The sequence below is a fragment of the Polyodon spathula genome, chromosome 2 (genome assembly GCF_017654505.1).
Source record: "Polyodon spathula isolate WHYD16114869_AA chromosome 2, ASM1765450v1, whole genome shotgun sequence".
In the NCBI taxonomy this organism is placed as follows: domain Eukaryota; kingdom Metazoa; phylum Chordata; class Actinopteri; order Acipenseriformes; family Polyodontidae; genus Polyodon; species Polyodon spathula.
In genome coordinates, this window is record NC_054535.1 from 40,571,898 (window position 1) to 40,590,076 (window position 18,179).

Sequence of the window (18,179 nt, forward strand, 5' to 3'; positions counted from 1 at the left end):
TTTTTTTTTTTAATATAGTTTGTTTTTATCAGGTGGCAAGAAGGTATGCAGTTGTATTTTCTTAATTAGTTAATTATGTATATTGACTAGTTTAACCTGTAATGAAAAAAAAAGTCATTTTTATTAGCACCGTTAAATAAATTCCACTTGCTTAATTATTTCCGCACTAAATTAAACAAAACAATTTGTTAAAATATCATTAAAAAGAACTGATGTAAGCAGCTGTGGCATGTATACAGTATTTGATACCCACTCACAGAAGTAACAAATAAAATCATTGGTGCTGTAAGAAAACTAATGTTTACCAAGTGAGGTAAGCCACTGGTAGTGTAAACACCAGTGCTCGGATTATGGGACAATAAGTAAGGGGGCCCCAAAATGTGAGCTCGAAGTGACTGTTAGCACAGCCAATCAATGTTTTCCTCACATTCACAAGCATATACGAACTCCAGTATGTAATCACAATATTCCAGGATGCACTACTGATACAAAACAACATATTTTCCATGTTTGATTTCTTTATGCTTGCATTTTTTCTTTAAGGAAACAAAGCGAGTCAACACAGTAAATATTGCATTACTAATTACCATTGACCTAAATTAGCATACTATTTTTTAGCTTGTATTACATCTCAAACAAATGAATATCACTGAGATACACAGGTATGAAATCTTACAAAAGTAAGTTATAAGAATGCTGTTATTTTCACATGTCGTAGAATGGACGTCTAAGTTTTACCTACAGTAGCTACAATAAGACACTGTTCCTTTCACCCGTTAGAATAATTAAGCTTAGCTTTGATAAAGGTGGAGTCTTCTGAAAATTCAACAAAACTTTAATCTCAAATTAGTCTTTTAATAATGATTTTGTAATTAATATAATATATTATAAAAACAATGGAAACTTTACTTAGAAACAATTGGACTTCTTGTGCTTTATTAAAATGAGGCAAGAATGCCACATCCAGTGAAAAATGGGGACTTATTTTTTTCTATTGTCATCTCACCAAAACATACAAAAAGCTAGACTTGAAAAATTAGATCAGCTTTTATAATAAATAAATGGGATACACACACACACATGCAAGCACGCATGCACACACACACACACACGCACGCACAAACATATATATATATATATATATATATATATATATATATATATATATATATATATATATATATATATATATATATATATGTTGAGCAAACGCGTTTATAAATATGCAGTCAATAAATAACAGAATGAGAGTTACATTGCAATATTATAGAGGAAAGCAATATAGACTCAACATGCGTTCATCGGACAAAACACCAAAACAGAGCTCAACAAATAACAACCCCAGTAGGTCGTTTCTGTATTGTCTGGAAGGAACAGTACACCACTTTTTTACAGTGTATTACAGTGCTTATAATTATTTAAACACATGTATTTTATAATACCAGATGCCAGAATAAATCTGCATAATTGAAATAAGACACTCATTGCACTGCAGTTTGAGCCATTTCAGAGTTTACGAGCGGCAGGCTTTGTAAACATTATACTGATGAAGCAGAAAAAAAGCAAGTGCCTGCAGCTCGTAAAAAATGACACGGTTCAAACTCCTATACAAGGAGAGTCTTATTTCCATCCTTGTAGCGTGCACCTTGGAAAAACAAATTTGTCAATACAGTTGTCTCTGGCTAAGAGAACACCCCTCGGGAAGCAAGCAAAGTATTCTCTAAGAGTCAGACAGAGTTTACCCCCGGCACAATATGCCAAGGCCAATCACAATATGAATCAATAAATACAAATGTATTTATTACTTATGTCATGACACACATGCATCAACATATGAAATGAACAGAATAAGTATGAAAAAATCAATAGGCAAGTGTATGTTAATAAACTATCTGACATTCTAAATTAACTGATTACAAACTATATTAACAAAGCACCCCATACATTCAGCAGCAGCTCAAACAGTAATTAAGGATTTTGGGAGCACTATTATTCAAGACAAGTATACATTTTAACACATTATACACACATTAAAAAATGCAGCTCCAGCTCTAGATTAACTATGAATACAGGAGCAATAATATTCATGACAATAGCAGAAATAGGAGATGAAGTGTTTCAGTTAGTTATTACTTCTGGTTTACTTTTAAGAAAACAACGTCGTAAACATGCATATATTCAAGAAATCCACCTGAAACAACTCCATTTCTGCAAAAATACTAGGGTCAATTGGACGCTGACAATGTGTTGATCGGGTGATAATCTAGTAACATGTTTTCAGTCGAACAATGGGCCTTTACCCAATACACGAAAATGAGTAACGAAACAAGCATTGGTTTGTGGTGTTAGTCACTGTAATTGTTAATTATATATAAGTAGGTATTTAAGAAAAAAAAAAAAAAACTTACCGATTTCTTTCGGAGGAGTTTTTATCACATGATGTGGTCCAGTCCAGTCTTCTTAATCACGACTCTTCACAAGAAATTCAAACTTGCTGCACAGGTTTACATTCATACTGCAGTTTGACTGGTTGCAACTCCAGTCATTCATACTGCGTGCAGCCGAAACAGCAGTTTGATTGTAAGGGGATGTCCATGTACACTGCAGAAAGCGTGTTCCGTTCTACAATGCCCACCCGCAAATATTTAAAGGTAGAGGTAAATCAGTTTGATAACTGTCTTGCTTACAAGTATGTTGACAAAAAACAGACTTTCCCCACAAAATATAAAAGCAAGAAATATCTGGCAAGATAGAAAATCTTCCCATAGCAAACACATTTCAAGCATCCTGGTGAAAAGTAAAGGGGCAAACCCCCCCCCTGTAATTTGAGCACTGATAACCACATGCAAAAAGTCTTTCAACAGTGGTCGAAGGCTTTGAAATTAAACTACAGTAACCCTTATAAAAGTTTATCATGGTAAATTTGCACAGTAATTTTGCAGTTTCCATGCTTACCATACAATACCTATCTGAGCCTAACAATGCTTATCCATCCTTTACCATGATTTCACTATGCTCTATTACACTCTTCTATGCTTTTAAAAGATTTTGGTTTTCCGCACCCCACTTATGCATTAACCATGTCCCTTGCTATTTCATAAATCAATATTTAATCTAAGACATATTTCTATTCAGAGATGCCAGATTGAGTAGCCAGCAATGTGTGCATCCTCAGCTCTAACACAGGCATATCTAACTTACATAAAAAATGTTAGTTTAGGTGTTCAAGGTACACAACCCTGCTAAAGATTTAACCTTTTGTGGTCCATTTATTCAGTGCTTGTCGGATGCGTCTGGTCCAATTTATTTTCACACGTGCTGTTTAATTTTTTTTTTTTTTCAGAGTAACCCAAGTTTAAAAGGCACTGCATCGCAAAAGGACACTCAGTACTGCATCTCCAGCCAAGCCCCATGCCTTGTTCGCTGTATTTTTCACATACCTCTTCATAGTCGTGCATACTGATAAATCCTCTCACTCGTTTTATCACCAACCTCCTCAATAATGCGATCCAAGTGATTATTTTATTACTATAACATCTCAAAAAGCTCTGCAAATGTCTGTAATATTCTTTGAGCGCTGGATTGCTTAATCTTCTTTGTTTGTGTCCGTGTTATCTCTGTGGTGCTGGGGCTATGTGTATTGCTCAGACAAGCCCCCCTTTTTGTTTTGGCTTCTCTCGGCTCTTATCTGTCTCACTCGGCCAATGAATGGTTTTCTCGGCTTTTTCCGGAGAAAAAACGACTAGAGACCTGTGCTTGATGCTTGACAGGGTCCGATATCGGACTGGAAATGGAAAATTGTAATGTTGGACCTGGTCTGAAATAGGACCGCAATTGGTTAATAACAGTGCTGAATTAATGGGTATTCAATTAAAATATATATACTTTTTTTTTTCTTCAATTTTCTGCACTGGCCTCCACCCGCAGATAACTGTTCTAGTGTACACCTGTAAAAGGAGAGCTTGCCTTGCTAATAAGACCCAAAACCATGTAATTCAATTCAACAAGATATGTTTTATGCAGACACAGTTTTGTTACTGAAGTACTGTAAATTGAAATCTGTTTTTGTTTTTGTTTTCTTCTATGCCTGTAATGTATTAGGAACATAGTTCAATCACAGAATAGGACATAGAATACTGCTACTACTGACTGTAGACCTGAGATGTCCCTCTAAAACTGTTATGAGATGTTATGCAGGAACCTGCCACACTCCCTGTAAGCTACAAACACAGTCTCTGTTCTCTTGCTGTTAGTTTTATAGATCCACATGCCCTTTGAACACAAAAAATAATACATCCTTAGACACAAGACACTTCTTTAGTATCATTTAACCACACTGAAGCCCTTCAGGTCTTGGCAACAGTTAAAAAACAAAACGTAACGCTTGGCATCAGTTCAATGAATTCTTTAATTACATCACAGGTTCAGTTTCCTACTGTTTTCCTCTGTATTAAACTGGGTTGCCCAGGTTGTCTTCACCTGTCACATTGCCACACTTGAAATGATGCCATTAAGTGTAACTTATAGTTTTGTCTTTAACACATATATCTTTGTCATCTCGCTTAATGTACAATGCAAAAGTACAAGCCTCCAGAAATAAAAATCCACAATCGTCTGACTGTATGTGAAAAACATGTAAACGTTAGGTGGAAACCAGCATATAGATAATCAAACACAAAAATAATAAAAATAAACTTCAACAGTCCAATTTAGATAAGCTTCCGTTATACAGGTTAAGCCTGGCTAGTGCTACTGTAGCTTACTAAATCTTGAACACAGATTTCTTGAATCACTTATCATAGCTAATGTGAGTGGTCTCCCTGGGGGTAAAGTAGAAATTGCAGGTCTCTCAGCAGCTGACCTTCAGGATCAACTTGTTACGAGTGTGTATGTTAAGAGTTATCTTAACTGACTGTATCCTTTTTCTGTTTAGATTCACACTGTGTCATTTTCTGTTTCAGTCATCACATCCTGGTGACTTTTTAAATCGTCCCTTGTGCTCAACTGTGCTCACAGAAGAAAGTCCATTACATTTGGTGTGGCAGAGCAAAGCTCTGCCCTTTTTAAATTGGCAGGGATGGGATTAATTTTCTCCTACCTGCCTGGGTTTATTATGTTCAGGTGGCTGGGGTTGATTAGTTGATTAGGTTAATTAACGATCAATCAGCGCCCAGCCACCTGACATAAAAGGTCTTTGCTTCTCATTTAGGAGGAGGGAGCTGAGGAAGCAGGTTTGTGTTTGTTGGTTTTGGTTTGGTAAATTTGAATCCAGTGAAGGCATTGCCCAGCCTGGAAACCTTGTTTTTGTAAGTTTGTTTTTGTATTGGGTTTATTTTTGTGTTTAAATCCCTTTATTTTGCCATTGTGCACTTTTGTTTTGTGTTATTTATAATAAAATTAGTATTTTTTTTTGAACTGCAGACTGTCTCTGGGCCTCTATCCACTCGCCAGCCTGCCACATTTGGTGTCAGTAGTGGGATTCGAACCCACGCCTCCACAGGAGCTGCTGTTGCTCCCAGAGCCAGAGAGGGGTGAGGAGCTGCTGTCACTCCCAGAGCCAGAGAGGGGTGAGGAGCTGCCGTCGCTCCCAGAGCCAGAGAGGGGTGAGGAGCTGCCGTCGCTCCCAGAGCCAGAGAGGGAGGAGCCGCCGCTCCCAGAGCCAGAGAGGGGAGGAGCCGCCGCTCCCAGAGCCAGAGAGGGGAGGAGCCGCCGCTCCCAGAGCCCAGAGAGGGGAGGAGCCGCCGCTCCCAGAGCCCAGAGAGGGGAGGAGCCGCCGCTCTCAGAGCCCAGAGAGGGAGGAGCCGCCGCTCCCAGAGCCCAGAGAGGGAGGAGCCGCCGCTCCCAGAGCCCAGAGAGGGAGGAGCCGCCGCTCCCAGAGCCCAGAGAGGGAGGAGCCGCCGCTCTCAGAGCCCAGAGAGGGAGGAGCAGCCGCTCTCAGAGCCCGAGAGGGAGGAGCCGCCGCTCTCAGAGCCCGAGAGGGAGGAGCCGCCGCTCTCAGAGCCCGAGAGGGAGGAGCCGCCGCTCTCAGAGCAGAGGGAGAAGCCGCCACTCTCGGAGCCCGAGAGAGAGGAGCCGCCGCTCTCAGAGCCCGAGAGGGAGGAGCCGCCGCTCTCAGAGCCCGAGAGGGAGGAGCCGCCGCTCTCAGAGCCCAGAGGGGAGGAGCTATGGCCCAAGGATGCCTGCTTCTTCGCATCGCCCGGGGTTGCCTGTTGCTTCGCATCGCCTAGGACTGCTGGTGTCTCCTTTTTGGTTTCTAGGGTTGCCGAGGGTCCGCTGCCTCTCCCACTAGAGGGAGCCGGGCTGCCTTCGCCACTAGAGGGAGCCGTCGCCGCCTTAATTTCTCCTACCTGCCTGGGTTTATTATGTTCAGATGGCTGGGGTTGATTAGGTTAATTAACGATCAATCAGCGCCCAGCCACCTGACATAAAAGGTCTTTGCTTCTCATTTAGGAGGAGGGAGCTGAGGAAGCAGGTTTGTGTTTGTTGGTTTTGGTTTGGTAAATTTGAATCCAGTGAAGGCATTGCCCAGAATGGAAACCTTGTTTTTGTAAGTTTGTTTTTGTATTGTTTTTTTTTTGTTTAAATCCCTTTATTTTGCCATTGTGCACTTTTGTTTTGTGTTATTTATAATAAAATTAGTATTTTTTTTGAACTGCAGACTGTCTCTGGGCCTCTATCCACTCGCCAGCCTGCCACATTTGGTGTAACCATTTACCACGTCCCCTTGCAATATTACCACTAGCGGATGTAAGAAATATTTCTGTAAGAAATACCATAACAAACATGGTGTTTCTTACACCCACTAGGTGCATAGTCTCACATCTTGTGCAATTGAAAAATGACTTTTTTAGTTTTGTAAGTGCAATAGATATTAAGCATGAGGCTCAGGTGGTATCTGTTACCTGTAACACAAAGTAAACTTATCATTGGGCTTTCCCGGCATAAGTCAAAGGGAAAATAATGACTGGAAAACCAAAAGAACCACAGCAGAACACTATGGAACTTGTGATATGTTTATTGTGGTAATGAGAGGTAAAAACATATTTCAAAAACCTTGGGAACATTTAAAATTAACTTTGTACACTCATTTTCACCTTTTGTGATTTTAAAAGTGAACAAAAGTGTATTTCTTATTTCAGCCGCTCTAAAACCCTTCTCCAACTGATTAGCTGCGGAGCAGATTTCTAATGTTAAGTTTTTAACAGTTATAACACCACAAAAACAAAATAAATTAAACTTTTGGTTATCCCATTACACACCAGATTGCTTTTTTTTTTTTTAATTCACCTCCAACTGTTCATGGAGCATTAGTTGCAATAGGGGAACAGCATGCATGCACTATGATTCCCATCTCTGCTGCTATTAGATTTGAGCACTTCTCAGGACACCTCAGTCCATCAAAACTCCAGAAGAGTTCATGTTGGGCAATACCACGGGCAAGTCACATTTCAAACAGTATACTAAATAACAGAGCTCTTGAGCAAACATGATTTAGTTTCTACAAAAAGTCTGAAAATATCTAAAAACAGAAAAAATTGAATACATTGTGACTTGTCTATTGCATCTTGACAAAAAACAACACAACACTTTAAAAAGAAAGAAAAAGAACTATAGCCCTTACTTAAAGATTTCCAAAGCCAAGCAAAAATAAGAAAATAAGTCGCAATAGCAGTAACACCATAAAATCAACAATAGCGCTATTAATATTTATTTAATAACATGTTGCTCTAGCATACTGATAAATCAAATTGCATTGAAAGCAACTAAACTAATGTATTTTGAAAGATTAAATAGAGCTACTCTACTTGGGGAGTTACAGAACTGGAGGATATAAGGCCCTGCTATAAGTGCTGCTTGAGGCACCAGCTTCTGAAGTGACATAATGCCTCTAATCATGCTACGAAACAAGAGCTACTAGCAGATTTAATAATGAAATTATACTGTGGGCTGTCAAACAAACAGAATTAATTCCAACCAATTTTGACAACCCTTTTAGGGGGGGCTTTGATGAGCAACTGGGCTACACAAATGACAGTTTTGCAGAGTAACTCAACTCAAGGAAGAACTTCATGCTAGGGCAAGAATGCACCTAACAGAAAACACATGACAGTGTGCCTGCCTAGAACTATGAGCTGAATTCTTGTGAGGAAAGAGACAGGCACATTGACAGACACACGTGCCCAGACTGCCCAACAAGCCCAGACTGCCCAACAAGCCACACCTCAGGCCAACTTGAAAGCAGGGAGAACACTATCCAGATGAGCATGACTAGGGAGTGTGCTTCTTTTGGATGCAGAAACTGTAAACCGACAAGAAGAAGAACACAGGAACCAAGGCTCAGCAAACAACTGACAAGTGAAAGGGGCTAATGATATGGTAGCAAAATGATTTAGTTATGGGAGATATTTCTCCATGTGGATTCATTTACAAATTAGTCACTAAAAACAGATGGTTTAATATAGCTACAGCCTGCATCAGGACAATAAAAGAATAATGTGACCTGTACAGGCTGCGGAATAAAGAGCCAAATTAAAGGGCTAGAAGATGTTAAATTTACAGTGCACCATACAGTTTTGAAAATGAAAAATAATTCTTGAATAATAAATCAGAATAACAAAAACATCATGTGGAATTTTTGTTTAGCTCCAAAATGTTGATGACATTTAAAACCTGGTCCAGGTTCTGGTACTAGCTGATAGGTGCATGTTTGCTTCAGAATAGAAAACAGATTAAATAATCTGATTTCAGTGCACAATTGGACACAATTGTGGGATACTAGTTTTAAATATGTACTAAACCTGAAGGGTCAATTGCAGCATACCAGTGATTTAGTCCAGACTAAAACATCCTGAAAATCTGTACTAATTTAATCCTGATTGCAGTGTACCAAACAGATTAAGGCTAGGCGATGCCTAATTTTTCACTATCGATATATCTAAAAGCTAATGCATTGATTCATCGACGTTATTAAAAGTTTAAAAAAAAAACGCAATTATTTTGTGGAGCTGTGAGTTACCGTGTAACATTGGTAGTAACGCATTAAAAACTATTATGCATAGTAATTAAATATATAAAATTACATTTTTTTTCACCTTATTCATGTGGATTTGTACCAGCTGGGAGTCAAAAAAAAAAACCTTGTTTAAATCCATACCAGTCAGAGTAACAACCAATCAAACTTGGATGCTAAAAGGAAAACTGAAAGAACTTTTAAACAGCAAAACTGTAAATCGTTATGATGTTGACAGCTACCCGCAGAGATATTGGTACATGTTCTGCTACACTGATTTTTACATCGAGAACGGGGGATTTTTTTGAAAAGAAAACGTTTCATGGTAGGCTTGTCTATATGTCTATTTCTACTACCATTATGTATACTGTGTACTATTTTGAATGTTAACTTTATTAATCTGAAATAGTTACACTGGAAAATAATATAACTACATTGATGCAACATGTAAAAATGCAGATGTTATGATTGAAAACACAGACTTTGAGATGGTATGCTTTTTACAAATGCACATTTTTAAAGGCTAGCGCGACCTCTGCATGTCATTAAATGGTCATGCAAATTAGCTGTGTTACCGGAGTATCCCAAACATTACTTTCTTTACTTTTCTGACCGTCTTACTTTAGAAAATAATTGCCAAACATCGGAAGGCACTGTAGTTCAGTCGATACTGTACAATGCTAGTTAAATAGTACAATGCTCTTAACTTGATGTGTTATTTGAAGACTCCTGCAGAGATCCAATATCATCAGTAAACACTCACAGGGTGCAGGGCAGAGGGGAGAAGGTGAGCTCAATCGCATGAAGATTCAGGAGTCAGACCTGAGGGGAGTCGATACCAAATTTAATAAAAAAATAAAAGCTTTCCTTTACTTAAACCCTTTACACAAAAACGATGCACAGGCTTGACTATCGATAGTGGTCAAACAATACGATGCATCGAGAAATCGATGAATCGCCACAGCCTTAAAACAGATGATCCCAGTAATTGGTTTAACAAGTGGAATAAGTTACACCAATAATGAGGACTAAGTTATAGCTCTGGCCAAAGGTTTTGCACCACCCTACAGAATTAACACATTTTGCTTGATTGTGCGATACTTTACTCTCACAGATCTAACTGCCCAAATGTGACGGACATAAGAAATGTACAGAATAAAGTTTTCAGATGTAGTCATTTCGGGGAAAAATGCAGCTGCCTCTACAAAACATTGTAAGCAGTAAATGTTTCGGACGAGCAAGAGTACTAAGTTAGTCTTATCCTTCACAGTATTAAGTTAATCCACGAACAGGATCATTACGAATCTGATTTGGTACGCTGCAATCAGGATCGTGTTTTATCTGCTTTAGCAAATGATTTACCTGTGATGATTAACTTCTGGTACACTGCAATGAGGATAGCAGGTGTACTAACTTTAGTCTAATCAAGTAGACTAAACCTGCTTCATCCACTAGCACAGGAAGCTTTGAAAGACAACAAGTAAAACATGAACAAGATTTCCAATAAAAAAAGGTATGTCTTCTATAAAAACTGAATGTAACCAAAATGCCAATTAAACCATCTGAGAAACATCTACATTGGGACCTTGCTGTGAAACTAAAATGCTATTCATAATAATAATATAAAAACACTTCATATTCATTTAATTTTATGTGTATCTCTGAAGGGCACATTGTAAAGTAGTTTATATCACTCTTTTGCCTCTTTGAAAAATAAAATCTACAAATTGTTCTAAGTTAATTACAAATACAAAACTGAAAATAATTGATTGCATAAGTATTCACCCCCTTGAGTCAATATTTGGTAGAGGCACCTTTGGCAACAATTAACAGCCATGAGTCTATTTGGATAAGTCTCTACCAGCTTTGCACATCTGGACACTGCAATTTTTGCCCATTCTACTTTGCAAAACTGCTCCGTCAAGTTGGATGGGGACCTTTGGTGAACAGCAATTTTCAACTCTTTACACATACTCTCAATTGGATTCAGGTCCGGGCTTTGACTGGGCCACTCCAGGACATTCACCATTTTGTTTTTAAGCCACTCCAGTGTGGCTTTGGCTGTATGTTTGGGGTCACTGTCCTGCTGGAAGATGAATCTTCTCCCAAGTCCCAGATTTCTTGCAGACCTCAGCAGGTTTTCCTCCAGGATTTCTCTGTACTTTGCTCCATCCATTTTGCCCTCTATCTTCACGAGCTTTCCAGGCCCTGACGCAGAGAAGCATCCCAATAACATGATGCTGCCACCACCATGCTGTACGGTAGGGATGGTGTTCTCAGGATGATGTGCGTTGAGGCCAAAAGGCTCTATTTTGGTCTCTTGAGACCACAGAATCTTCTTCCACTTGGTCTCAGAGTCTCCCACATGCCTTCTGGCAAACTCTAGCCGAGATCTGATGTGAGTTTTTTTCAACAAAGGATTTCTTTTTGCCAATCTCCCATAAATGCCAGTTTTGTGAAGCACCAGGGCTATTGTTGCCGTATGCACACTGCCTCCCAGCTCAGCCATGGAAGACTGTAACTCCTTTAGAGTTGCCATAGGCCTCTTGGTGGCCTCCCTGACTAATGCCCTTCTCGCCCGGCTACTCAAAGTTTTTGGGGACGGCCTGTTCTAGACAGATTCACAGATTCTGGGGGGTATTCAATGCCTTGGAAATGTTCTTATATCTTTTTTTAAGAACCTTATTCCAGATTTGCTTTGAATGTTCCTTCGTCTTCATGATGTAGTTTTTGTTAGGAAATCTACTAACCAACTGTTGGACCTCCCAGAGACAGATGTATTTAACCTGAAATCATGTGAAACACCTTAATTGCACACAGGTGGACTCCATTCAACTAATTCTAAAAACAACTGGTTGCACCAGAGCTTATTTAAGTGTGTCACAGCAAAGGGGGTGAATACTTATGCAATACATTATTTTCTGTTTTATATCTGTAATTAATTTAGAACAATTTGTAGATTTTATTTTTCACTTTGACATTATGGACTTTTTTGTATTTATCAGAGGCAAAAACTCCTAATTAAATCCATTTTGATTCCACGTTGTAACACAATAAAATGTGGAAAAGTCCAAGGGGGGGGTGAATACTTTTGAGAGCCACTGTAGCACTGGGGTAAATGCGTTGTGAATATAAGGCATTATGCAATTTATTTCCTTTTCAAAACAGGAACTTTTAATTTAAAACCATGTCTCACAGAATTAACCTGTCATGCATTATGCATCTTAATTGTTACAAGCAACTTGTTTTCATATTCATATTATTTAGAGTGTAGTTGTATAGAAATTTAGCCCACACCTGGTGGCCATGGAAAAGTGAACAACAATTCTACAGCACATACTTTCACACCCCCCCCAAACAAACAGAAAAACTGAAGTTAATCCCTTTGTAAATTGGACTCTGAAATGCAAGCGATCTCACTGAAGTAAACGTTATGTTAGAAGTGGTATTGTTTTAAAATTTATGCAGGTTTCCAAGGAAGAGAAAATGTGCACCCCAAAATATAAACAAACTGGTGTATTATTTATTGTAAAATAGAGAACACAAAAGGCTAAACACTGTGGAGGCATGTTTTGATGTTTTCTTTCAAATTGTATTGATTTAGCCCTCAAAACTATTTGGTGCCAATATTTTCCAGGTAAAATTCTAAATAAATAAATAAATAAAAACAACTTTACCATCAACTATATATAAAACAGTTGCTTGTCTTGTAGCATCAACTTCAAACCTTTACAATAACAGTTGCAAAAAAATAAATGTGATATATTGACTTTGCCAATTATATACCCGCCAATTAAAAGAATATGAGCTTGTTAAAATTATAGGATTTAGGTATTTGTGTCATACCTTATTTAGTGATAGGAAAATAATCAATTAAGTTTTATTTCAAGACACGCATAATATGATATTTAAAGATATATAGCTTGTAGACTTGCCTTGGCAATACTGTAATTGTTTGAAAACAGTGTGATTTTTTCCTGTAAATAGCTATGCAATTTTTAATGTATTTTATTGGGTGTGTCGGGTTCACAAAATAGAAGTGTTGTAAACCCTCAAACTACAGCAACGATAAATGAATAAAAATGATTTTTAGACAATCTTTTGTTGTTGCAAAAGAACACCAGCTTGGATTTTGGAAACAGTTCATCTCTAAACGCCTGAGACCCCTTGAAGTCAATCAGGTGTTATCTTGGGCAAATGAAGAAGTTAAACGATCATGCATAGAAATGTTAATGTATGCGATTGTCCTATTAGTATGCTAAATGCCCACTGAATTTAATTTGAAGTGATTAAAGCAATAACATGTAACTCATTTACAGAGTTTATCTACAGCAGCTACATAAAGTTTTGAGTTATGAGATACTCTTATTTCAAAGACCAGTAATAATAATAATAATAATAATAATAATAATAATAATAATAATAATAATAATAATAATAATAATAATAATAGCTAAAAGCAAGACATTGGCTAGACTATATAAATGGATGTAAAGTTATAAATACTGTAAGCCTAAACACCTTAATGGGATTTTCTGAAGTCTATTGTGGACATTTATTGGTACAAGTTTAACGTTTATAATAGTGACTTTTAATCCACATATAACAGGCGATAAAGGCTATAGAAAAGGTGTTCCGAATCTAACCAGTATGTGTTATGGCCACTGAAAACGCAACGTTTGGTAAATACATAAATAAATAAATTTCAAAATATATTCTTATAAATATCTGTTTTTGAAAATTGTTTTTGAAAACAACTTTCCTTTAATATATATATATATATATATGTATATATATATATGATATATCTATATTATATATATACAATTAATACATACCTATATATATAGACACACACATATACATACATATATATATATATATATATATATATATATATATATATATATATATATATATATATATATATATATATATATATATATAGAGATAAACAAATATGTGAAATACAATATTTTAGCAGCTCTCTTACTGCATAGAATCCTGTTAGTATTTATGCTTTATTGGCTGGTTTCACAGACCCAGATTACCACTAATCCTTGTTTACTTTACCTAAATTAACACTGGGTAGTCCATGACTAGTACTAACCCAGGGTCTGTGAAACTGCCATTATCATCCTTATTTTCAAAAGGGGCATAAGGAAAAACTGGACGCAAAACAAGTTGCAAAATCTATTTTCAAAAATCGAATAAAGTCAGTGGCGCAATGGAATTTTAGGCTTTTCGCTTTTTTGAAAATACACTCGCGTTACAGCTTGTTAAGCAATTGAAATTCATAATTGTTTCTATTTTGCAAATAACTCCTACAATCTACAATGGAGAACATCGAAACGCTTCCAATTCTTCGACTGCAAGCACGAGAGGGAAGGGATGAGGAAAAAAGACCCTACACTAAACCCAGCATATTTCGTCCCCATCAGACATTTCTAGATCTAACTATAAAACAAGGTATGCGTAGATACAGATTGGATATAGGCACTATAACAGAGCTGTGTAATCTCATTAATTTTGATTTAGCATCACAAACAGCCCGCAGTCACGCTATACCTGTACCTGTAAAGGTTACAGTAGACCTTAATTTTCATGCCACGGGTGCCACCCAGACAACAGCTGGGAACAGATCAGGCATCTGATGGTCTCAAAGATGCTGACTGATGTCACAGATGCACTTTTCCGTAGGGCAAGGTATATACTATTTCCAATTGGGGATGTGGAACAAAATAGAGCCAAACACAAATATGATCAGTTGTCTGGCTTCCCAAACGTGCTAGGTGTAATAGATTGCACACATGCTGCAATATCCCCAGATTCAAGGAATTAAAATTCTTGCGACTATATGTGCGCTATCTCGTTGTTTTCCAGTTAAATGGATGTCCAGACTATTGAAATGTGACTAATTGGCTTGTTAACGAAACTGGAAATCAATTGTTGTTTCAATTAAATCAGTCATAAGCAGGCACCGCAAAGGGCGTTACGAGTAGGACAAATTAACATGCCATTGAAAATCGAGACGTATAATTAGGTGGCAAAAAAAACTCGCAGTGCAAATCCATTGCGAACTGTATTTTCTCTGTAAAAACGCACCTCCTGAAAACCAGGCTGTGTGTGTGTTTATAGGGTCATCCTAAAACGCTTACTGTGCTTAAACGTAAAACACATGCTTATAAACTCTGCGAATATCAGTCTTAACACTTCCCAATACTTATTATGTTTACCCCTATTTAGTGATATCTATTGGGATTCCTTTTTTAAATGCATACAAATGGTTTCAAATCGAAGATAAAATGTCGTTGTTTTTCTATTTTTGTTTTCAGTCATCTGAGTGTATTACAAAACAATGCCAAAATAAATAAATCCATAAAAATGTATCACAATTAACACGACTCTCCCCGTTTTATCTGCGCAGTTTAATTACACAAGTATGATTTATTTTAGGATAGTATTGGGAAGTGTTAAGCCTGATATCTGCAAAATTTGTAAGCATGTTTTTCAGCACATTAGCCACGTTAAGCGCAGTTCACATAACTTAACGTGGTTGTTATATAGCGTGTATGCTAATGAAACCCACCCCGACTTATTATTATTATTATTATTATTATTATTATATTATTATTATTATTATTATTATTATTATTATTATTATTATTATATTTGAAGGGACTTACCTAATTTCTGCTTGAGTGGGGGTTATGCAGCTGGCGTTTTTCGGGCGCGGTGGTCATGTTTTCATGTTCTTAAACTACAGTAGCACCGCGCTGTGATGTGCTCTGCTTGTACCCATATTGAGCAGACGATTAACTTGTAATAAGCCAAGTCTTTTCTTTTCAAGAAAATACAGAAACATCGTAGAAATGTTTGACGAGGACTGCAGACAGTGCCATCGCGAGCCACATTCGACCCGCGCAGGCCACATAATGCGAACGCTGTTTTAAAGCATCCTGCACTGTAACATAAATTCCACTACATTATATAGCAGCCTATTGCAAAACGCAAAATGCGTTAAACAATTCTGTCAGTCTGACAATGTTATAAAGATTTTAATAAGTTTATTTTGCTTACATAAAAATCCACTTATGCAATATTTTTACTTAACATTTTGCGTTTAAATGTTGACAAAAACAGATAACACAAAAACATGGAATATTAAATACAATATATCATAGTCTATGTTTTTTTTGTTTTGTTTTTTTTTTCTTATTTGATGGTTTAAATTACTAGATTTGGGGATTGTCCTGTTAAAGACAGATGTCAGGTGGGTACAACAAAATACGTAAATCAAAAACTAAACCAATGCACAGAACTGTGTTTGAAACTTTTTTTTTTTAAAGCTACATCTGGAAAGATAAAATAATATTTTTTGAAAGATAAAACCCAGATCTTACCTTGCCGGGGTTGTTTCCTTTCTTACTGATGACACCCACAGGGAAAGTGATGGTGCGGTTGGCTGCCTGGGTTGGAGTTTGCCCCAGCAGAGACGATTTGATGGAATTCACCTTGGATCCAGGGATGGCAGCCCTTTGAGAATATCCCATTCTCAAGACCGCAGCCAGTAAAAGTATGAAACGCGAGCATCTAGTCCACACCAGCAGCAACATTTTCAATACCAAAATTAACCGCAAAACACTCACATACAATTAAACTTTTATCTGTAAGGGCAATGGAGTATATGGAAACCTAAAGAAGCTAAATTTAAAAAAAAACTAAAAAAACAAAACAAAACAAAAAACAAACAAACAACTATGCAAATCTAACTTAAAACTATAACCGATTCTCTGAATTAATAGACAAAAAATCTATGTTACACCTATTGACTCGATAAAATACAGGATACCCAATTATTATTATTCAAATGAAACAAATAAAAAACATTCTGAAGTAATGTAATGAATACCCTAAAAAGGCAATGTCACCGTGAGTTTATGACCTCAAACGCACGTGATTATCTGGACGTTAATCTAAGATCTGTCACTAGCAAAGTGTCCCGCTGTATTAAACGAAGCAGTCTGGTATTTTATGAGCTCAGGTCCTTGTTTTTATAGGTTCCACGGTGGGTTTGTTTCCTCCGCCCCCATCAAGATTTGACAGAGTGAAACTAGGTCTCGTACTTTCTATACCAGGACAGTACGACGCCTGGAGCAGAATATACGATAGTAGTGTTTCTCTATAAAGTTGCTCACACTATTTCGTCGTATTATCTGTCGTTTCCCTCGTTATACTTTGAGAAACATAGCTGCTGTAATGTATTAGGAAGGTGTGTGCTTAGTAACTTTGACATGGTTTCTGATCAAATAATGATAATGAACTGCTTAAGAGTGAGGGTATGTGGCAGATGTCCCGAATATTCCAATGGCCCTCTAGTCTTCTGCTGAGAATGTGTACCAGGGTGGGCGGTTGTCAAGCTGCTAGATAACCTGTCCATTTTTATTAGCTTGTTATGGCCCGCTATGTGAGCACTTATTTCAATTTTCAGTCGTTTTGATCCTCTTTTATTATTAATTTGTACTTCTAGCAATATCTGTAAGCTAGCTCTGTTACTATGATGGGTTTTTTTTGTTTGTTTTGGTTTTTTAGTTGCTGTTTCCGCAGATGCCATCCCTGATTTTCCTGTCCGGTTTCTCTCTGATCACAACCCAATAATTTGACTTATTATATTTCTTTCTTTTTTTTTTTTTTTTTTTGTGTCGTGTGTATTTTAACACATTTAGTTAAATATTAAATTAGACTTATTAAATAACTATTTATTAGTCTATGTAACACAATGTTATGTTTATGGTGCAGTTTCAAACATATATCAATATATCAAATTACATATACAGCATACATATTGATAGAAAATGGGGTGTCACTTCAAACTATAGTTTGTCTCCTATATGACTAATGACTATGCAAATAGGATTCCCACGACCATTCCAAGTAGCCTACATTGTCAGACTTGAGGGTATAATTTGCTCTCTTACCTGTCGTATTGAAACGCGATACCAACTACGATTCGACTGGAGAAACGAGCTCCAGCAGAACATTGTACTGTAGTCAGAAGGCCCTCTTCCAGACTGACATTCGAAAACTCTGATAAAACGTTTTATAGTATATACATTTATTTCTTTAACAAACCCCTTTAATTTAAAACAGTTGTACAGACTAGGCTTAA

The 18,179-nt window shown here is 37.2% G+C and overlaps 1 protein-coding gene across 1 annotated transcript in view; it reads right to left on the reverse strand.

The window, feature by feature from the left end:
• LOC121296417 (dickkopf-related protein 2-like) overlaps nucleotides 1-17,020 on the reverse strand; it is a 28,975-nt gene extending 11,955 nt beyond the window's left edge. The window contains exon 1 of the mRNA XM_041221970.1: nucleotides 16,414-17,020. Coding sequence (XP_041077904.1) covers nucleotides 16,414-16,626 — 213 coding nt within the window. The 5' untranslated portion in view covers nucleotides 16,627-17,020. The remainder of the gene's footprint in view (nucleotides 1-16,413) is intronic.
• Nucleotides 17,021-18,179: the final 1,159 nt, after the last annotated feature.